At 39.6% G+C, this 23,286-nt stretch overlaps 1 protein-coding gene across 1 annotated transcript; it reads right to left on the bottom strand.

Moving 5' to 3' along the window:
• Nucleotides 1–1,148: 1,148 nt before the first annotated feature.
• On the bottom strand, nt 1,149–23,001 carry LOC134675263 (rho-related BTB domain-containing protein 1). The gene is made up of 20 exons (XM_063533483.1): nt 22,666–23,001; nt 18,039–18,221; nt 17,170–17,273; nt 16,969–17,052; nt 16,344–16,457; nt 15,348–15,555; nt 13,925–14,017; nt 13,331–13,483; nt 12,506–12,591; nt 11,650–11,776; nt 10,440–10,577; nt 8,951–8,974; nt 6,641–6,754; nt 5,778–5,948; nt 4,675–4,862; nt 4,124–4,184; nt 3,475–3,617; nt 3,174–3,295; nt 2,578–2,677; nt 1,149–2,146 (listed from the first exon to the last, which is right to left on the bottom strand). Exons 2-19 carry the CDS (start codon nt 18,216–18,218, stop codon nt 2,595–2,597), a joined length of 2,193 nt encoding a protein of 730 aa, XP_063389553.1. The 5' UTR covers nt 18,219–18,221; nt 22,666–23,001; the 3' UTR covers nt 1,149–2,146; nt 2,578–2,594.
• Nucleotides 23,002–23,286: the final 285 nt, after the last annotated feature.

Below are 23,286 nucleotides of genomic sequence, written 5' to 3'. Positions count from 1 at the left end.
TTTTTCTCGGCATTTAAAGCAGGCGATTATTTTTCTGTGCATATTTTTGACCATTTGTCATAGAACAGGAATCTCTTATACCGTTAAATCTTCTGAAATTTCGCGTTTGTACGGGACAACGGTAGACAATTTCATGGAATGCTCCATCTAGCGTCAAGTAGTGGAACTATCAATACCGCTACTTGATTCCAGATATTACAAGTGTCGCTACTGACGAAAAATGTACTGGGAATTTATCAGTTACCGCTAGTTGACAATAGGGGCCCGATTCAGATTTTGAAATAGTCATCTATTAGATATCTTTTAGACATCACCAAGATAAGATAACGATATGTTTAAGATCTAACCTGTCAAATTTGACATTTGCGCGATCCTGGAGATACTCTTGAACGATTTCCGCAGGATATGACTTAGAGATCCAATTCACATCTAATAGATATCTTACGCTATCTAACATCTAACGTAAAAGTGACATTGGTTGCCCGAATTGCGCTGCAAAAGAGAACTAGTTGATATCTAAACTATAACGTATCTAGAATGGACCTAGTACGTGTCGTCTCTTGTGAATATCTTGAAGTTCGAATACGGCAGTTAGATGTCGTGACGATCGAAAAGTCTGCTCAATAATTTTAAGCTAATATTATAACCGGATTAACCGAAACTGTATTTTCAACTCCTTCTTCTTGTAATATTAGTTGTAAATTGTTTTAGCACTACATTTTTCGTCAGCAGCGACAATTGTGACATCTGGTGTCAAATAGCGGTATTGATAATTCCACTACTTGACGTTAGATGTCGACTACGAAATAACTCGGGTTTTGGTAAGTTACTGATGTATGGAGTTACCACCCTTTCTTTACCTATATTTCTCCATGGTGATAATACTGATAATGATAAGTCGGATTTCAAATAGCTAAATATGATTTTTTGCGAACATCACGAGACGATCACTTTTGAATCAACTGTTATGTAAAATTATTTTAAACAGTGTACTCATGTATCATTAAGGGCCACTTGCACCATCCCACTAACCCGGGGTTAACCGGTTTAACTTGGAGTTACCAAGGTTATTAGTACAATTTGACACTGGGTTAACGGTTTAACCGGTTAACTCCGGGTTAGTGGGATGGTGCAAGTGGCGCTAAGTCATATAAATGCTCGACATGTTTCGATGCGTGTATGAGGATCTTCCACCGGAGCACTGACTGCACGGTCTCTACTGCGCGCGACGTGTACAGTTTAACATACGTATTATAGTTTTTTGTCAAAAAAAAAACTGTTTTTGCCAAAAAATAACTCGACAAGTATGTTTTTTGCCCTTTAAAAACTAACAAGAAAACGGAACATTAGAAATATCATTAAAATATTAAGTAAGTTAACTATTTCAACAAGAATGAGAAAGCAATGTCTCCCGGATCACACTTGTGATCGTCTCGTGACATCAAGGAAATGAACATTGTTATATCAAAAAGATCTATTTTTTTGTTAAAAAAGTATTAAATTAAAGGAGTTTACAATTTTCTTAATAGGTTAAATTAGCTCATTTTGTTTTTTTCTTTTATTTTTTATGTGCGTTACAATCGACAGTGGAAAGACAAATCAAATAAACAAACATCTGGAAATATCTAAAACATATTTCGCTACTTGGGTCAATTCAATCTTATTGTAGTTTCCGCCACAATTGTGTCTCCAGGGTCACTCATTCAAGCTGTACTTTTCTTTCTGTTTCTTAGAATTAGTAGAGGTTAAATTCCTCAAATTTGTGACTTCTGTGGTAGCTCCACGCATTTTAACCGATTAAAGGAGTTATTGAGAGGAATCTTGTCAAAGAAGTCCCCTGGCTTACGAGACAAAAAAACTACATGAAAAATCTAATCAACCCAATGTTCGTTTTGTCCACTTATTCTGAAGCAAATTTTTGGTTTACCTTTCCAATGTCGAAAACTTTAATGATTCTTAGTGCAGTTTACACCTAGATGGTGACATAATTATAGCAGTCTGTGTCGCTAGAGTCGAGTGCGTAGTCTAGGTAAACTATGTCTACCGCGTGTTAAATTAGTTGTAAAGGTGGAAAAGTATGAGAATAGTCAGTATGGTTGTCATAAAACACATTGACACTGGTAGTAACACAGCGTAGCGGAGAGACCTGCGGACAATACATTATTGTATAAAAACTAATAGACAGAATACTAGTGATAGCTTGGTCTAATTCTAATAAATAAAATATTGACATTTATACCTACGCCAGTTTTTTATGTTTTTATATTCATTTTTCGTATATTGATCGATACCTACTTTTTTACTTTCCTTTAAAAAAGATAGATAAATAAAATTACTAAGTGTGATTTGAATATATAGTTTAAAAAAATCTAGGCACAAACAATGATTGCAGGAAAAACCGTAGGTATTTATTTAAACTGCTATTTTAGACGTAATAAAGTAAGTATGGAACCGCCAAGATGTGGCGATTGTAATTTTTTGTGCTACTAAAATAGGTGACTAAGGATCAGTCATCCTTGTCACTGTCAAAACCAGCACATTTTTTTGTAAACTGGTTCTAGCCTATCGCATAGTTACCTCCAGCACGGCATGGGTCAGAGTGGCTGGTGCGGCGTCTCGCGGCGGCACAGCGCGCTCGACTCCGGCGTCGCGCTGTCGCTCTCGCGCCGAGTCTTACCTGCGAGAAAATACACCAATACAAACAAATCTGCTGCATACAAATCAGCACCCTCAGCAGTGGGTGATAAAGGCTGATAATGATGACAACTTGTATAATCACACTTCAAAGCCTAAATAATACTAAGTAATACTTTACAATAGTGACGCAGGAGACAATATTTGCTTATTACTTGTTAATCTACAATACAACCATAACTCAAACCATACTTTTAAATGGTTGATTGCTCACTACAAAGTTATGGTTTTGAAAAGTAACCCAGGAGACCAATATAATCAATCTGCTTAGTTACTCTTAAATAATATGTACTTGTTTTATCCAACGTGGACTGCACACTTTAGTCATATTTTTCAAAAAGTGACCTAGGAGACATTTCAATGGTAACAAATAAGAGATTAAAGTTTATTAACAATTTGTGTCTCGAGTAAACTTTTAAAAGTTTCGTTAAAAGTGACTTTTAATATGACTCATAATTTAATTACTAAGCAGAACTCACTGGTGAAGCAGAGACATCCTGTCTGCTGGCTCGCTTGCACCGAAGTAGCGGGCCGAATTTCTTTCTGCTCCTTAGATTGCTCCGTCACACACTTCTGGTAGAAGTCGTACTCTTTCACATACCTGAAACACGGATTTTATAAATAATAGTTATTAGTTACAGGAAAAGGCCACGCAAAGTATTAAAAAAAACTAGCACTGATTTTCCAGATGTTGGTCTTTATTTATTTGCTTTTTAGTCTGTTCAAATAGAATTATTTTTCTTCTTATTTTCCTATTGTATGGAATTTTACGGGACTCACCACACCGGCGGCCAGCGGTTCTCAGACAGGTAGTCCCTAGAGGCAGCACCGATATGACGTAACGCACGCGCGCGGCACACGCGGTCGTACGCGCCGCACAGACGCCACACGCACCAGTCTGCTAGGTTGTGTGCGTTGTGCAACTGAAAAAAAAAACAGTTAAAATCGCGCTCAACAAAAATATTTTATTCAACGCATATCTTTTAAGCGTATAAGTACTTTTACCCCTGTGGAATCCAAAATTCTAGTTTTAACTTTATATAAGTGACCCAGGAGACAGTACTTAACTTAACTATTCAAATGATAATTTGTCCTTTAAAATTTAAGATATTTATTTAAAATAAAAAAATAAATAAATCATTTATTCAGGTTAAATAAACCCTATTTTACTGATTTTTTTCTTCTGCCAAACTGCAGGGCAGTTTGTTGGCAGAGGGAACTCCCTTAAACATAGATGGGTAGACTTAGCTAATTGCCTCATTAATTGTTAACTTATTTAGGTACATCTTATTGTTTATGCTGGTAACTTTAACTTAATTTTGTTTAATAAAAACCTCATTTAAGGCAATGATCCGAAACAAAACATTACACTTTTCAATTATTGAAATATAATGTCAATGCAAAGAAAATTTAAAGTAAACTAATTTACCTTTACAGGCTCCAACAACGAGAGTACTATTTCAACAATTTGATCGTCTTCTCCGCATAATCTGTAAACAAAAAACATCAAGTACTCAGGGCACCATAACAATGACATAAATGATGCTTTTCGCCATAAAAATGACGTGAAGGACTATGAGAATATTTTTTTATATTGGAGGCAAACGAGCAGACGAATCGCCTGATGGTAAGCGATTACCGTCGCCCATGGATACCGGCATTTAAGAAGTAACAATGTAAATCTTAGTGAGAACAAATAATACATACATTGGGGTGTATACAACTTTCTAAAGGAGTACCGTTATATGTTGTCAGCCGTTTTAAAACATGTTATTTTAATAATGATATAGTGAATGATTTCTCATAAAACTTATTGCAACGCCATAAGATCTACAATTGTGTCGTTTTCAATGAAAAGGTACCACTTCGTCGCTTGCCATAAGAACGCTTTGACGGGTTATTCGTACAAATATACTAACAAGTTTCGTCCTTATGGTAAGCGACAAAGAGGTACCGTTGGTTATTTAACAGTTTTTGTACCTGTCCTGATGCCGCAGTCGATCAATAACTCGCGCCTCGACAAGGTTAACCAGGCGGTTCATGCACAACCGGTTAGCTAGTTCAAGCAGTTCCACACAGCGAGTCGGTTCCACCACGGGAATGTTGTCGCAGTATATGTAGCAGAGTAGGATGTGGAACGCGTACATTTTCACGCCGGGGAATGAGATCTGAAAAGAAAGAAGTTTATATTTGTACAGTTGAAATAATTGCTTACAACGAGTTCTAAAGAACGCTTGAGACTTGTATTTGTAATACAACAACGCACCATTAAATGATTACAAATAACAAATGACGACTTCAAAATGCTTCGTGCCATAACAAAGACTTTGCTCGCCATAAAAATGACTTAAAATAACATAATTATTTATTGCACCACATGAATGACGAAATGCGCCAGGATAATGATATACGAGAGAAAAATGGCTGTACCTACTGCCGCTTAATCTGCGTCAAATACCACCCTTAATGAACAAGTGTGATGAAAACTTACTAAATGATTTGTCTAAATTACAAATTGTTTTTCCAACTGATATCAATAGGTATACTGGAATTCTGACTCTGATTGACTGAGATTAGAACTTACCACTCTGCTCGTGCTTTCCCTAAAGTGCCCCTGGAACATGGCTTTCATAGGGTCGCACCGCGCCATGAGGATAGCTCTGTGAGCCAGATGAATACCATCGTCCAAGTCGAAGCAGTTAGAATTTGTTTGTCTTTGTCAGTCGCATTGAAATTTGTATTTGTTAGAAAGAAAAAAACTTTTCTTAGCCATCTCAAGCACGCCTTACGGAAAATGGGGTATTACTTACCACTCTGCTCGTGCTTTCTCTGAAGTGTCCCTGTAACATGGCTTTCATAGGGTCGCTCCGCGCCATGAAGATAGTAGCATAGTTTGTTAGAGGAACTGCTGTACCATGTTCTACAAACGTGTTTAGTAGATGTCCCATTTTAGAAAGGCTTTATAACTACCATAAAATTCAAGTTTGGTTCATTTAAATACGAAATAACTAGTATTTTAAGAGTGACCCAGTAGACCGTACCATGGCAACTAGTGACAAGAATAAGTTGATTCACCCACTTACCACTCTGCTCGTGCTTTCTCTGAAGTGTCCCTGGAACATGGCTTTCATAGGGTCGCACCGTGCCATGAGGATAGCTCTGTGAGCCAGATGAATACCATCGTCAAGGTCGAAGGTTATATCCGCGAAGAGGTTCCGCTCGACGTACATTTCTCGCAGCCGTTGTGGTATTGGCTAGAAAAAAAATACGCATAATATAAAATCTGAATAAAGCGTTTACTATAAGCACATCGAAAAGAGGCCTATGCTCAGCAGTGGGCGATTGAAGGCTAGAATGAATGAATGAATGAATGAATGAACATTGAGTGTTTAGAAAAATCTATTAAATTAGTTATATAAAATCGTACTCAACTGTAACTAGTTTTTTTAACAACTAATTTGTGTTTTAATTGTGTCCCGTCAGAGAGAAGACAAAAACATGTAAAATACCATGTATTTATAAAATTGTCCGTAATGAAATTCTTATAATTACAGAAAAATATTTGAAATGAGATTAAAATCTTTACACTACCGTTTTAAAAAGTGATCCAGGAGACAACCACAAAAAAAATGCGCGAAGTACTACTTTGATTTACAAATTTTGCGAAACCCTTTCTGCCAATAGCTTAGCTGTGATATATTTTTTGAATATCATGTCTGCACCCATATTTTTACATTTGACTGTACAAGAGTTTGAACGTAACCATGACAATGCGTGATAAGAAAAACTTGATTCACCTATCCTCGTAAGACCCAAGTCAATTTTTGCGCTTTTGAATTTGGAACTTTCTTTTATTTCTATAAGAGTTCAAAACTCGAATTTAATTTGTACTTGTACAAGTACGCGGGGTCTTACGAGGCTATAGCATAATTGTCTACAGACTTACCATGTGAAACTTCTGCATGAACACCTTGTCGAACAGCAGATGCTGGTCCAATATGAACTGTGTGAGCTTCGTGAGCTCATGGAAGCCGAGCAGCTCGGCCGCTTGCCGTATTTCCTGTACAACGTAATATACTTGTACAAGCTATTCTAAGCTGTATCATTAAAAAACTAGAGTGGATTTTAGCTTGAAGTATGTCCTATAGTCAGCAGCAATAGTTGCTAAGCGGGCGGAGTGTTCAAAATTATCTTGACGCGATTGTATTGTTAAGAGAATAAGAGCGTGTCAAGGTAATTTTGAACACCTAGACCGCTTAGCAACTTCTGCTGCTGACTGTAGATATTCTGATGATCTTTTACGAGCTATTCGTGACTTTATTACTGGGGTATTTTTTTTTTACATCAACTGGATGATTAGATACTAACATCGTCACCACTATTAACTGACAATTAAACCTATTAGTACCTATGCAAAAGTTGTTGAAAAATCTACTATTCAAAGTAGTATTTCAATCAATGATGATAATGATTTCTATAAATCGAACTGATAAACCAATCTAAGAAGTAAAACTCGTCAAATGATTGTGTTTTTGGAAAAACAAAAACTAGATGCTAAAAATACTTTGGCAAATGCAGATAGAAGAATATTGAAGATATGAAATAAGTATATTTAAAATCTACCTTGTAAATGTAAAGATATGAAATTGAAATACTGATATTGAAGATAAAATCAGTCTATTAAAATAATACCTTCATGGTGTAAAAGAAATAGGAGCGAGAAGTAGATATTGAGGACTTAAGTATATTTAAAAACTAACTTCAAAGTGTAAGAGGTTGGAGGGATGAACAAGTACAGTTTCCCCCGACATAGGTGCTATATGTGCCAAAATGCGACTTTAAAGTTAACGAGTGTTACGTCTCGGTAGTCGTAAAATGCAAAGGCATTTAAACCAGAATATGATACCCACGTGCCGCCCAATGTACATTAGGATGTACACTAAGTTTCGATGGAATGTCAACCTTAATTAAAAACGAAGTAGGTAGCATTTCATTTGTCTCGACAATTTTTCGTACAAATGAAATTCGACCTAATTGAAAATACAATAAGATTCTAACTTCCTTGGCTATAATTTTGTATGGTGGGCGGCACGAGGATACAGTGAAATTGAGCTAAATTCAGACCGAGAAAAGTCTGCAGCGATTATGATTGCCCGTGGGCTAGTATCATTTTAAACGTTAAACTTCTATGAAATTATGACGTGCAGATAACACTTGCACTGCGTGGGCTATCAAAATCGCTGCAGACTTTTGGTCTAACTCTAAATGCGTTCATGGCGAAGTTGAAGGGTTAGGCAACCTTATTTGAATTTTCGAGAAATCGCATTTGCGCGAATCAACTTTTTTTGTGTTGTTATCCTTTCCCGTTGTCCAGGGGACGAAACTGGCATACTTTGTTCGAAGCGATGTTGTATACTGTTCTATTAACATGCTTAGTTGATGGACCATTGCGGGAATTGATTATATATAAATACTTACCACAAAAATGCATGTCTGATACATTTAAATCATCATAAAATCAGGATTTTAAGTCTTTTGTCCCCTGGACAACTAATCGGAACCATAGCAACGAGTGTCACTAAAAAGTCGATTCACCTATTCACTCCATAAACGCAATTAACCCTGTTGACATAGTCAGTTAAATAGGATGGAAAACAGTTTTTAAGCTGCCTTTCCACTGAGGCAGAGATGAGGGAATCCAATAGCATTGGTTGTAATCAAGCTATTGGTTGATTCCTGCACGTTTCCTCTCATCTCCGTCCCATCACAGAATACATAATAGTACTATCGCACAGGACACTTCCCACAGAACGAAGTTGACTAGCGATTCAGGGACGAATCATGCTATCCCTTACTAATGTATGGCACTATCCCTTTCGGCTATTTAGGGTTGTCAAAATTCAAGTCTTTATTTTATCTGTGGTCGTGCACGCAAAAGGACGTGAAGTGGTGCCAACCCTAATCAATGCTGAGCCGAATAGAGCCGAGTTCTCCCGAAAGGAGGAGTGTATCTGGCCTCTTTGGAAAGGCAGCCATATATAAGCAATCGTTGAAGAAATTTATGAAATAGCCGTGTTGCTGTGATGAATAAAAAAGGCAAAAAAAAAGTTAAAAAAAAACACAACACCAAACCAGTGCACCAACATACTAATACATACATATAATAAAAAATATGAATAACTATGTTTTTGAATGTTTTATACTATAAAATTAAATAAATCATGATTTATGCGTTATTTATTATAATAATGTTTACCAGTAATAATCCAATTGCAGCGGACTGCAGAACAGTGTTAATAATAATTATATTAATAATTAATTATAGTTTAATTTTAATAATAGAGCTTAAGCACGTGTCAAAAGGGGCCATCCATTAATTACGTGACACGATTAGGGGCAGGAGGGGGTCAAGATAATGTGACATGTTGTGACAAGGGGCGGTCACGTCACTTTAACTTCATCTGTACTTAATTTTTAACGATGCACGCCCCGCGCAGCGCTTACACAAATTTCTACAAAAAATATAATTACACTGCCATCAAAATTTTTTTAGAGCTAACTATTTAGTTAGGCTACGTTGTCGCATCAAGAGAATTACTAAATAATGCCGAAATATTCTGTTAGATGGCTCTGAAATCAATTTTTTCTTCCACCCCTTTGGATAGTAAGGTTCCCGCGGACGGTTAAGAGCATATTTTTTTCGGATACTATGCTATCGTCGGACGGTCAAGTGGTTAAATAAAATGTGTGCTTTTATATTCGCTGTACAGGTAAATAACTAGTTTTTGCAATGATGTAGCCATTTTATTCGTGACATTTTTATTCCTGACCGGTTTTGTATTTTCATACATATTTCTATTGGAGTAGGGGGAAGCCTTTCCCAGCAGTGGCACAGAATAAATAATAGTACTACCGAACAGAAAGGACACTTCCTACAAAACCGAAGTTTGACAGCGATTCATGGACAAATCATGCTATCCTTTTCTACAGTATGGCACTATCCCTTCCGGCTATTTAGGGTTGTCAAAATTTAAGTCATTATCTTATCTGTGGTCGTGCACGCAAAAGGAAGTCAAGTGGTGCCAACTTTAATAACTGCTCGGAGCAATGCTGAGCCGAACGGAGCCGAGTTTGTCCGAAGTGAGGAGTGTCTCCCCACTGGCACTATATAGGCTCGTTAAAAAAACTCGCTTTTTAGGGTTCCGTACCCAAAGGGTAAAACGGGACCCTATTACTAAGACTTCGCTGTCCGTCCGTCCGTCCGTCTGTCCGTCTGTCTGTCACCAGGCTGTATCTCACGAACCGTGATAGCTAGACAGTTGAAATTTTCACAGATGAAGTATTTTTGTTGCCGCTATAACAACAAATACTAAAAACAGAATAAAATAAAGATTTAAGTGGGGCTCCCATACAGCAAACGTGATTTTTGACCAAAGTTAAGCAACGTCGGGCGTGGTCAATACTTGGATGGGTGACCGTTTTCTTTTTGCATTTTTTTCCGTTTTTTTTTTTGCTTTATGGAACGGAACCCTTCGTACGCGAGTCCGACTCGCACTTACCCGGTTTTTTACAAATAGGTTGCCAAATGTGACAAGGAAGTGGTAAAAAACTCATAAAATTCGTGAGACGTAATTTACGGACGACCCCAAATGGAGCAAAGTTTATTTAAAAATATATATAGAAATCGAAGCTTAAGCGACAAAGGGAAACCAACTTTATAACATTAGTGATAGGGTATATTTTACCTGTTGTTTGAAGGCCGTTCCGTCGAGGGTGCCAGTGTAAACGAAGTTGATGATTTCTTGCATGACAGTCTGTGAGATCAGTTTGCTCATAGTCACTATGGTCTGCGTTGATGACGTCGCGTGTTGAATTTTGTCACACTGCAAAAAATAGTTATTTGTTTTACATGGGGGCAAAGTTGTTGTTTAACCGCTCGTGCTAATAATATGTTATTATTTAAAAATCTATGGATGCAGTTTAAATTCTTTTTTTAAATTAAAATAATGTCTTCTTTCAGAAAAATATCCTATCCACTATATTTAAGGTACTTTCCCTTGATGTCCCATAGTTTTGGGACACCCTGTATAATATCGAGTTATGATATAAAAATATTTTGGTTTTTTTAAAATATTTAGCCGTATTATTTTGTATCAATAAAAGGCTTGCTACACGGTCGCCGACAAGCCTTCTAACCGTCTGACCTTGGTCTGTCCTTGGTCAGTTTTGGTCAAATTTTGTTGGTAACAACTGTCTACACGGTCCGGGACCGGCCAAGGCCACGCGGTCTGGGGGCTTGTCGGCGACCGTGTAGCAAGCCTTTAAGCCGCTATATAACGGCACCGCTATCCTAGGAAAACAGAGCTTTAGCCTCACCATAGAGAAATATGTATAGTAAGACAAGGGTGCTAACTCTATACATCAGTTTTGGTACCAAAAAGACTGATATTTTCATAGTCGACATCTAGCATCGAGTAGCGGAATTATCAGCACTGCTAAGTAGCAGTAGTAGTACTGTCAAGTGACAATAGATGTAGCACCGACCGGAAAGTCTTACGTTGTTGAGCATCTATGTATTTTTTTCTCTATGGCCTCACTGTCACAACTGATGAACCACCTTATCACGGTGGCTAAATAATACATGCATTCCCGTTCCCATGGAGGTTTTGGGATTATACTGATTATTGAGCAACTTTTACTATGGGATCAACCCCATGAACGCGAAAAAATATTAGGCTGTTTCATACATTTAGGCTGGTCCATTTTCTATGGGAGGGTAAATTTGGCATTCCCTAGCAACGCAGTTACAGCTTGGCAAAAAAAGAGTAAAAATTAAAAAGTGGCAACACTGTAGTGTCGTCCCTTTCAAACCAATATATATATAAGAAAACGGGAAGACACCACTTTTTAATTTTACTCTTTTTTGCCAACGTGTTTATTTCGCGTTAGACATACCTTGACTACTCTGATAGAGTTGATGGCGGGATGGTTGACCTCCCTGTAGAGGTCTGGAGGCTTCTTACAACTGTCGTTCAAGGTCAGAATCTGACACGACGACCGCCGCTTTATTTGATCCCATACTCTGTTAACAAACAGCTTCTTGAAAACAAACAAATAATGAAATAATATGCGATGTTTTCAAGCCAAAGCTACCACTTTGTCGCTTATCATAAGGACGAAATATGCTTGTATCTTGGTACTGTCAACTGTCAAAATATTCGTGCACAAAACCTCTCAAAAATATGTCCCATAGCTTTTATGTCAGCTAATTAAGAAGTTAGTAAGTTGGCCATATTTTTACAGATGACTGTACCTACAAATAACTGATCAGGGTGTCCTTATGTATGTATGTTGCTTGAAAATGACACATATTAATGGTTGCAGAGTTCCCTTTAAATAAATGACCAAAACCTGATCAGCTAGATAACATCGGGACCAAAAAAATCCACCATCAAAATAATTTTCATAACATACAGAAAATAATCTTTGACCACAAGCTTTTTTGAAACCACCAAACATGAACTTGATCGTCTGAGTTTATTGGTACATACACATACATCACTGGCTCAGTGACCCAAAGAGGATCTTGGCCTCTGACACAAGAGAGCGCCATTCTGCCCTATTCTGCGCCACTTCACGCCAGTTGAGTATTCCGATGGCGGACAGGTCTTTTTGGGCTTCGTCACTCCAGCGGTATCTGGGACGCCCAGACGGACGTTTTCCCCCGGGTGTCCCACATACGCTCTTCTCACAGCACGATCCTCCCCCATCCTCTACAGGAGTTTATTGGTAAGAATGATTTAATGTGTACCTCATTTGTTTCGCTTGATCTTGCCGAATCAGATATTCTGTGTCCTCATTGAAGTCGCCCGTCGTCGCCTCGCCCATACTGCTCACCTACAATGGTATAAGTAAAGAATTAACACAGAACCAAGGGTCTATTTACACTTTGTTAACCGCGAGTTCATACGTAATAACGTTATGTAGGCACCTTTTTAAAATAAGTAAATAATAATTAAAATTCATTTATTTCAAGCTACACGGATTGGTTGTCAACAGTTGTAAAATAAAAATGTCATTCCTAAAAATACTGTACAAATGTCAAAAATAATCATTTATTTATTTAAAATAAATTTTTGCGTTAACCTTTCCGCAGCGCAGGTTCAACGACAAAGATCGATTAATCGGTCACAGATCACAGAGCAACATAGACCGACCTACGTGCACATGCATAAAGTTCAATTTCAGTATTGAAACTTTGATGACGTGGCATCCGAGTGACAGCTTTTGTGTTTGACACGGCGTCGAAAAGGTTAAGAGCGTTATCACACTGGCGAGTTGAAAGCGAGGCAAGCGCGTAACGATCTCGCAAATTCACCTCAAATAGCGTATACGCGTTGTAATGCAGGGATGATTATAAGAGGCGACACACCGCTTGCGTGGCGTGAGCGTGCACGCAGCCGGTGTGCACTGGCCTTTATGAATTATACAGGAAAATACACTGACCAAGCTGCTCTCGCTGGAGGAGCGAGCTAGTTCAGCGGAGCGGCCGCACTCGGTGGTCAGCAGTCTATGGAACGCCTCGCAGATTATTACCATGTTGGAAGTTAATAGGATTACACAGAGAGACACTGACCATGCTGCTCTCGCTGGAGGAGCGAGCTAGTTCAGCGGAGCGGCCGCACTCGGTGGTCAGCAGTCTATGGAACGCCTCGCAGGCCGCTGCCATCATGAACCGGTGCACGGGGAAGCCTTTCGCGCCGCAAATTATTACCATATCGGAGAAATACTGCAACAAATTATAGAAAATAACTTTTTACAAGCTTTTATTTAACTTGCAATGTATGTATGTATGTATGTAACTGGGTGGATCAACTTTGCCTTATAACTACCAAAACATTCATGTTAGGTTCATTTAAAAACGAAATAAGTAGTATTTTAGCCCCCCCCCCCCCCCCCCCCCCCCACATCTCGCGTCTTTTGAGAGTCGGCGTCTACAACTCTATGGCCGCTGCTCGACGCAACGTCGACGCATCGTCGACGCAACTGCGCAACGACGTCATTTTCCATAGCACTGACCAGACGCCGACGCTCGAAAGTCGCTAGATGTGGGGGGGGCCTTAAGAGTGACACAGGAGTCCGTAACCAATGTAACCAAGGCAACTAGTGACAAGAAAAAGTTGATTCACCCAAAAACATCTATTTCATTCTAATGTTGTTAGTGGTCTACCTGTTGACGCAATAATGTAGCCGTGTTTTCCAAATAGCTGGAATTCACCGGAACCACATCAGGCTCTAGGGGTCTCGGAGGTCTGAATGGAGCCTGGAACAATAAATTGTTACATTGTAAGACCTATGTACCAACATGAAAGCAATAAAGTTCTATGTTCTATGTAGATAATATATACCCATATGTATTAAATAAGCTACAACATATTCTCGTCATACAACAAATCCTAGTCTGTAATCAGCCTATATTCTAAAAATCGATAGACACTTCATTAAAATCCGTAAGCGAAAAGCCAAGTACATAATATATAATTCAAGAATTTTAAGATAGTTAAATACCCATTTTATCCTTGACTTGACATGAGCGCCTCGATCACCTAGTACGTCAACACTGACTAGTGGTGCACCTTGTGTCTATGACAATAAGGTTCAGTTACCTGTAACAAAGGCCGCTGCACTCTCTTCAGATTAGTCATCCAGAACCTCTGCTGGCGGCGCGCTATGAGCGCCTCGATCACGTAGTACGTCAACAATGACTAGTGGTGCACCTTGTGTCTATAACAATAAGGTTCAGTTACCTGTAACAAAGGCCTCTGCACTCTCTTCAGGTTAGTCATCCAGAACCTCTGCTGGCGGCGCGCTATGAGCGCCTCCTTCACGTAGTACGTCAACAATGACTAGTGGTGCACCTTGTGTCTATAACAATAAGGTTCAGTTACCTGTAACAAAGGCCTCTGCACTCTCTTCAGGTTAGTCATCCAGAACCTCTGCTGGCGGCGCGCTATGAACGCCTCGATCACGTAGTACGTCAACAATTACTAGTGGTGCACCTTGTGTCTATGACAATAAGGTTCAGTTACCTGTAACAAAGGCCGCTGCACTCTCTTCAGATTAGTCATCCAGAACCTCTGCTGGCGGCGCGCTATGAGCGCCTCGATCACCTAGTACGTCAACACTGACTAGTGGTGCACCTTGTGTCTATGACAATAAGGTTCAGTTACCTGTAACAAAGGCCGCTGCACTTTCTTGAGATTAGTCATCCAGAACCTCTGCTGGCGGCGCGCTATGAGCGCCTCGATCACCTAGTACGTCAACACTGACTAGTGGTGCACCTTGTGTCTATGACAATAAGGTTCAGTTACCTGTAACAAAGGCCTCTGCACTCTCTTCAGGTTAGTCATCCAGAACCTCTGCTGGCGGCGCGCTATGACCGCCTCGATCACGTAGTACGTCAACACTGACTAGTGGTGCACCTTGTGTCTATGACAATAAGGTTCAGTTACCTGTAACAAAGGCCTCTGCACTCTCTTCAGATTAGTCATCCAGAACCTCTGCTGGCGGCGCGCTATGAGCGCCTAGATCACGTAGTACGTCAACAATGACTAGTGGTGCACCTTGTGTCTATGACAATAAGGTTCAGTTACCTGTAACAAAGGCCGCTGCACTCTCTTCAGGTTAGTCATCCAGAACCTCTGCTGGCGGCGCGCTATGAGCGCCGCGCGGATCGCGTTCTCAAACACCTCATTAACACCGTAATAAGTAAACACCGACGTCTCGTAGTAATATATGCCGTATTCAGCCGCTAGAGCGCGCCCTTGGTCTGGCATTACTAGGTCACTTTTTCGCGGGGTTCTGTAAAAAAATATTCAGCTATTTAATACCAAACACTACAGTAAATATTCTTTTTTCCGCCGATATTGTATTGCATAACATCAACCATGTCAGCAAATACAGCAAGATATATGGTGCTGCCATCTATATAACTTAGGGAACAAATCAAATTTCTTTATTAAAAATATTTTATGTTTTAGGTACTAAAGAAAAACCGGATAAGTGCGAGCCGGACTCGTCCACCGTGTGTACGGATACTTTTTAATAGTATATTTTGTTATCACGGTTCATGAGATACAGCCTAGTGATAGACAGACAGACGGACAGTGGAGTCTTAGGGCTGGTTGCACCAACCACACTTGACAGGTTGATCAACATCACTCAGCAGAGAAATATGAATACTCCCATACAATATAAAATTTAGCGAACACTTTAACGGTGACACACAGTTTGGTCAGTGGCGTAGCTAGGGGGGGGGGGGGGGGCGGGGGCGGTCCGCCCCGGGTGTCACCCATTTAGGGGTGACACCCGACCGTGAAAATCAGTACACAGAACACCTATAAAAATTCGTAAAATCATGTAAAATGAAAGCGATGCAGTAAATCCTCAGCTATTTAACATAAATTACAATTACTCTTTTTAAACATATTTTACAATTTTAATTGAATTTTGGGGTGACACCCACAATTTCCGCACCGGGTGCCACCCATGCTAGCTACGCCACTGAGTTTGGTGCCACTGACCCTTAGTAAGAAGGTCCCGTTTTTACCCTCTACGGAACCCTAAAAATCTATCTCGTCGCAATTTACCTGATGAAAGGGCTCCGGTCCTTGCAGTAGCTCAGATATGTCTCATCTCTGTACATGTAGCGTAGGTCGTTCTTACACCCTACTAGGAGAATCGGTGTGTTGGGGCAGAATCGCCTGAAATTATTTAAATAGGTAAATATCGAAAAGTAACGACCACTACCACTAAGTAACCAGTAGGTAACTACCACTGATGGGCGGAAACGCCATAGTACGCAAATTGTTTGAGTATGTAGGGACCGTGCGCGTTGGACGGTAGGTATTGGGAACGTGCGAAGTCGGTGGCCCTGGACGTCACAAACACAGGTAATCTTATGGAATGTCCGACATTAGTACTAGCGGCAGCCGCTTGAACTAATTTTACTCCATAAGATTTAACGTAGAAATTCCGCCAAAATGAGGGCAGCACCAGTCGTGCACATAGCGAAAACAATTAGTGGCCTGAATCGGAAACATAAACTGTACATTGACACTTCACGCCAAAGCAAGTGCTGCCCTCTACTTCATGAACGTTTTTTATAGGTAGAAATAGGTTCTGCTATCTTATGGGCTACAATGGAAGCTTAAACTTTGCGCCAAAAGACAGGGGGTCCTGTGCTGCCCCCCTCAGTTCATGCAATGAAATTACCTTATTTCTGGATACCACATCGCTCCGCAATTTCTCAACGATATAGGATTGGTTATTGAGAAGCATAGTAGCACTACATCCGATCTGAAACCAAAACATAACACGTAACGTGTAGAATGGCGTGAATTTAATTGAATCTACACACTACAACAAGCATTATGCCTACACATACGCACACATACTAATATTATGATCCCATACCTCCCGTAAGCAAATCTCCTATCTTTCTCGTGGTCCCCGAAAGTGTCCCACAACCGGAGCGACACATTCACACCGTCTACTACTTCCCAAGATCTTTCCAGCACCTGAAACAACAAAAATACGAACCTGCAGAGTAATATGGGACATTATCTAGGAAAAGGGACCTTATTGTCGATGGCGCTTACGCTGCACAGCGTCGCGCGGCATTGTATTTATATCGAGCATCGTTAATAATGGCGTAAGCGCCATCGACAATAAGGCCCCCCCCCACATCTGGCGTCTTTCGAGCGTCGGCGTCTGTCGGCGTCGGTCCAGCGCTATGGAAAATGACGTTGCTGCGCAGTTGCGTCGACGCTGCGTCGACGTTGCGTCGACGTCGGCCATAGAATTGTAGACGCCGACGCTCGAAAGACGCCAGATGTGGGGGGGCCCTAAGGTAATCGCATATAATTCAGGCAATATAACGACCTTCAACAATCCGATCCAACGACTCTAACAACACTAGGGTTGACTGCACCATTTTTTTTTTAAATAAATTGTTTAATTGTTTATTTAATAGACATTTATAAGCATAACAGTTGCACCAAATCGGTTACAAACTAGCTATACACTATAGTAGAATTTAAATAGCAAAATACATACAATTGATTATTTATAGAAATATTAAATATTAAATATATGATTACTAATAAGTAGATAAAATTAATTAAGTACATGTCAAACATCATTATTATCATTAATTATTTACATACATCATCATTAAATTAAAATTATTATAACAAATTTGATGTCAAACATTATTTGGTCAGATATTGACTAAAGGAATACTGAGAGCTCTTTACCAAAACTAAAAGGTACTTAAGACTCACGTCTTTATAGATTCGGTACTGGTCAATAGCCCACACTGTAGGCACGTGTGTGGTCATCAGCTGAGACAGCGATACGTGCTTGTTGCACGCCCGGGCACATATGAGCCGCGTCTTGCCCACGGCCGTGTCGCCGACCACCACGCATTTGACCAGCTCCTGGTGGGGCTGCTCGTTATCCATGGTCTGGAACAAGATAAAGATAGTTTCATAAATCACGTCATCTATTTTTTGCTTCGGATGACCCCGTTTCCTCCTATGTCATGCTACCATCATCCAATTTACAGACCCCCCCCCCCCCACCCCTCCCAATTTGAAATGACGTAATTTATGAATAGTATATTCAAGTTTAGAAGTTTAGTTTAGTATCATATATTAAGATAAGTTTAGTTTTAATTCATACATTATGTTTATTAAATTGCATCAATCACCATGGATGCAATAAATAAAGTATGAAATGAATTATATTTTTTATTATGTTAAAAGTAAACAATGCTGTTGAACCACTTTAAAACAAGGTTATTTATACATACTTCAACACCTTGTTTATTGAATCCTGAATATACCGAAGCCTTTGACCTACATATTAGCGTACCAAGAATGCTGCATCCCACTCAGTTATTCATGTCCTAGATTTAGGTCACCGGGTTACAACTGTTGCATTCTTGCGTTCACAGGAGCCCGAAATAGTGAGATCGTTTAGTATTTTCTGCTTGACTATTCGTAGGCTGACTAATGTTTATGAATCTACCTTTACCAAGCAATTCTTGTATATTTATTTTTATATATATTATCCTGGAAACAGCTGAAAAAGCGCTGGTGGCCTAGCGGTGAGAGCGTGCGACTTGCAATCTGGAGGTCGCGGGTTGAAAACCCCGGCTTGTACCAATGAGTTTTTCGGAACTTATGTACGAAATATCATTTGATATTTACCAGTCGCTTTTCGGTGAAGGAAAACATCGTGAGGAAACCGGACTAATCCCAATAAGACCTAGTTTACCCTCTGGGTTGGAAGGTCAGATGGCAGTCGCTTTCGTAAAAACTAGTGCCTAGGTACGTCAAATCATGGGATTAGTTGTCAAGCGGACCCCAGGCTCTTATGAGCCGTGGCGAAATGCCGGGATAACGCGAGGAAGAAGAAGATCCTGGAAACAGCTCTAACAATTACGATGAAATTTGCTATGTGGGTTTTTGTGGCGAAAAATCGATGTAGCTCGGTCTTATCCCTGGGAAAACGCGCAATTTTGAGTTTTTATATGTTTTCCGTGGCGGTGGCGGTGGACTGGCCACATCATCAGAGAAGGGCTAGATAAGCGGACAAAAGACCTTATAGAGTGGTACCCAAAGGAGCACAAAAGGAAGAGAGGAAGGCCTACTCTTCGATGGTCAGATGACATTAAAAGGATAGCCGGAGTGGACTGGCCCAGGAAAGCCAGAGACCGCGGTACCTGGAAAGACTTGGAAGAGGCCTATGTCGGAGGACAAGCTGAAGTTGTCGATGGAAACTAGAAAATATTAAATAGTAATATGTATATAATTGTATAGTGATAAGATATATTTCTTTAAGTAGATAGAGTATTAATGTTACAAAACTTCAGTATTAAAGGCTATTTTTAGTTTATTTATATTATTTTATGTTTTCCGAGCAAAGCTCGGTCTCCCAGATATTTATATGATAAAGCCTTTTATAAAGATGAAGAAATATATCTCCCAACTGATTTTTAACTTAAATTTAAAGTGATAGGGTTCAGTTTTGTATTCCTGACACCCTTGTGCCTTATAAAATGAATAAACCACCGGTGGACGGGCAGCAGCGTCCCTCAAATTCGGTGTACTCAACTGCGATCGCCAACCTGCCTGCCAAGTGTGGCGATTATGGCATTCACCCCCCAAAAAAGGGGGAGGCCTATGTTCAGCAGTGGACGTCTTATGGCTGAGATGATGATGATGAAATGAATAAATATTACCAATAGGACAATCTACACAAATCAGTCTAGCCCACGTCTAGCCCCACTGCATGTTGACTCAACAAGGCTTGTCGTGGATACTAGATGAGATAAAAATATATATAGAACAGATAAGATAAATACTTAAATATAGGTAATTATATTATAATCCCATAACTCAGGAACAAATATTTCTGATAAACACAGGTTAAACGTAGGTAACAATAGTTTAGGTGGTTACACAAAATGAACATTGCATTAAGATTTTAAAACTCACTCATAATTCATTGAAATTTATTGAAACATTAAGGAAATAAATATAAATATTGTATAAAAACTTATAAACTAAACTCGAAAAATAACTCAGGGAAAACAAAACAAACATCCTTACATTTTGGTTCCATGGACAATTCCTTCAATAATACTTCAATATTAAAATGCATTATTTTGAAGAATTCACGGTTATGACCGGCCTAAAGCAAGGGGATGCCCTATCGCCTGTGCTCTTCAATCTAGCCCTAGAATATGTTGTCCGGAAAGTTTTAGTGTTGGACATAGGGGTAGAGCTTAACGGCAGGCACAAGGTGGTGGGGTACGCAGATGACCTGGCTTTATTAGGGGAGAGCCGTGAACAGGTAGCGGAGGCAGCTAGTGTCCTGGAACGAGAGGCCTCTAGTTTAGGTCTCAGGATCAACCAGGCAAAAACTGAATACCTCCACATGAAACGTTACAAGAATACACGCATCCAGCGTGATAGTCTTCATGTTGGGGGTACTGTCTACCGTGGAGTTGAGAAGTTTCGGTACCTGGGATGCACTATTACCGACACAAACACCAGAGAGGAGGAGATCAACATACGCATCCAAAACGCCCTGCGGTGCAGTGCAGCCCTCCACAAAGTGTTGGTGTCCAGGCTTCTCAGCAAACATACAAAGTTACGGATATATAAAACCGTTATACGGCCTATCCTAATGTATGGCTGTGAGGCCTGGTCCCTAACACTAAAAGAAGAAGGTCAGCTCCTGGTAGCAGAGAGAAAAGTTTTTCGCAAGATCCTGGGACCTATTCAGAGAGATGACGGCACCTGGAGGATCCGGAAAAATGCCGAGATCGAGGAGTTAGTGGCCGAACCCAATATCATCGGCGAAACGAAAGCGCACAGACTTCGCTGGTTCGGTCACCTACTCAGAATGGGAGAGGATCGGGCTGTCAAGAAGGCGTTCTTGGGACGACCGACTGGTAGCCGTCCAGTGGGTCGGCCCAGGTATCGCTGGGAAGATAGTGTGGCGGCGGATCTGCTTCAGCTTCGCGTCAGTAACTGGCAGGAAGTTGCGCAGGATCGGGACAGGTGGCACGCTCTCGTTTCGGAGGCCAAGATTCTCTTTGGATCGCTGAGCCAAAATAGTTAGTTAGTTAGTTAGTTATTATTAAATTATTCAAAACTATCCAAATAAAAGCATTTAACTTGAATCAACCAATTTTAAAAACTAAATAACAATAACAAACAATCTGACAAAAACGTATGACAGTTGACATTCAGTAGGGCTACCGCCAATACCGAAAATCGACAATTGCGGGGATTTTTCTCTGTCACTCTAATTACGCTTTCATTGGAGTAAAAGAGAAAGATCCCCGCAATTTGCGAATTTCGGTTTTCGCGGTAGCCGCTCAGAATAAAGGCAACGTTCGCAATTAAAAGATTTAAATGCGTTCATTTTTACTTAATAGCACAGAATAAATAATAGTACTACCGTACAGAAAGGAAACTTCCTACAAAACCGAAGTTTGACAGCGGTTCAGGGTCGAATCATACTATCCCTTTCTAATATATGGCACTATCCCTTTCGGCTATTTAGGGTTGTCAAAATTTAAGTGATTATCTTATCTGTGGTCGTGCACGCAAAAGGAAGTCAAGTGGTGCCAACCCTAAAAATTGCTCGGAGCAATGCTGAGCCGAGCGGAGCCGAGTTAGGCCGAAGTCAGGAGCTTCGCGCCCCTGTTAATAGTCGATTTTCATTTTTATTTTTAATAGTTAAAAATTTAATAGTATGTATTCATATTTTAGACGTTTTCATTCAAAATAAAAAAAATATTAGAGTGAAGTGAAGTGTTAATTACGTTAATTTAAAAGAAGAGTGGTAGAAATACACTTCTTTTCGGAGATTAAATTCAATTTTGATTTTTGGTAGCTGTCCGCTTGTCCGCAGTTATCCGCATTTGATACCTTTAATTTAAACTCATAAGGTAGGGCCAGCAGCGAAAGTTTACAATTAGGTATGGAAAAAAATACAATCACTTTCGCGTCGCGTCATTGAATTGTTTTTTTTTCGTACAGCTCCTTATTGCTAACTGTACACCGTTAATTTATTGTTTTCCTCGATACAAAAAAATAACTAAAATGAATTATTGGTTCAAGCAATTTAATCGTTTTCATTTAATGTTTCATATCGAGTAGGTTCTTTTTATTTTTATGTATGAAGAAATAAAATATTTATTTATTTTTGCATGACTATGCATTTTCCTAAACATCTGTCACATACGTTCAACTTCCCACATAAGCAAATAAAATCCTTTTAGGAATCCATTTAGTTCTGACAATTGATTAAACCCCTTATGAAGGCACTCAAAATTAATCAAAGGATCGATACCCAAAAATTATGTAATAAAATATAACTTTTACTTACAATTCCGTTCACGAAAAACCAAAATGTTTATTCTCAAATCCTTATCTCATTTCGTAGATCACCTGGACATTATCACGATTGTCACTAATAAACTGTGGCACTTTCAGGATATCCTTCGAAGCATTACGTTGCTTTTACTAAATTATGATGAATTATCTTTATGTATCCGAGAAAGGCTACGGAGTGAAGTTGATTTTGTAGCAATGCAGTGTTCTGCGCATGTTCCTTCAATGAACGGACGGCGCAGATCCGCAGAGCACGGGCCAGGTTCATTTTAATTTGTTATTGACAATTTCGTTGATGTCAACGAACTCAAGGGAATCTATCTGTTCAATTTTGCGTCCTCATACGTGGTCGATCCTTCAGGCAATTGCAAAGGATTGTAGTAAATGATAAATGAATCATATCCTCTTGTTGTACCTACAGCTATGTAGCTATTATGTATGCAAGGCTGCGTTCACAAACAATACAAAGGCTTGACGTTCCGCCGTTCCTCCATTCATAACAGGATTGTTCTATGCTATACATACTGCTTTATATTGAAAACAAGCGAAGCGATAGCTTAAAAGTACAAGAAAATTGTTTTATTAAGGTATTTGCATATACAAATATACGGGAAGA

This window comes from Cydia fagiglandana, chromosome 21, assembly GCF_963556715.1.
Source record: "Cydia fagiglandana chromosome 21, ilCydFagi1.1, whole genome shotgun sequence".
NCBI lineage: Eukaryota > Metazoa > Arthropoda > Insecta > Lepidoptera > Tortricidae > Cydia > Cydia fagiglandana.
Note: the sequence above shows the minus strand (reverse complement) of the source record. Positions and strands in the feature narration are given on the sequence as shown.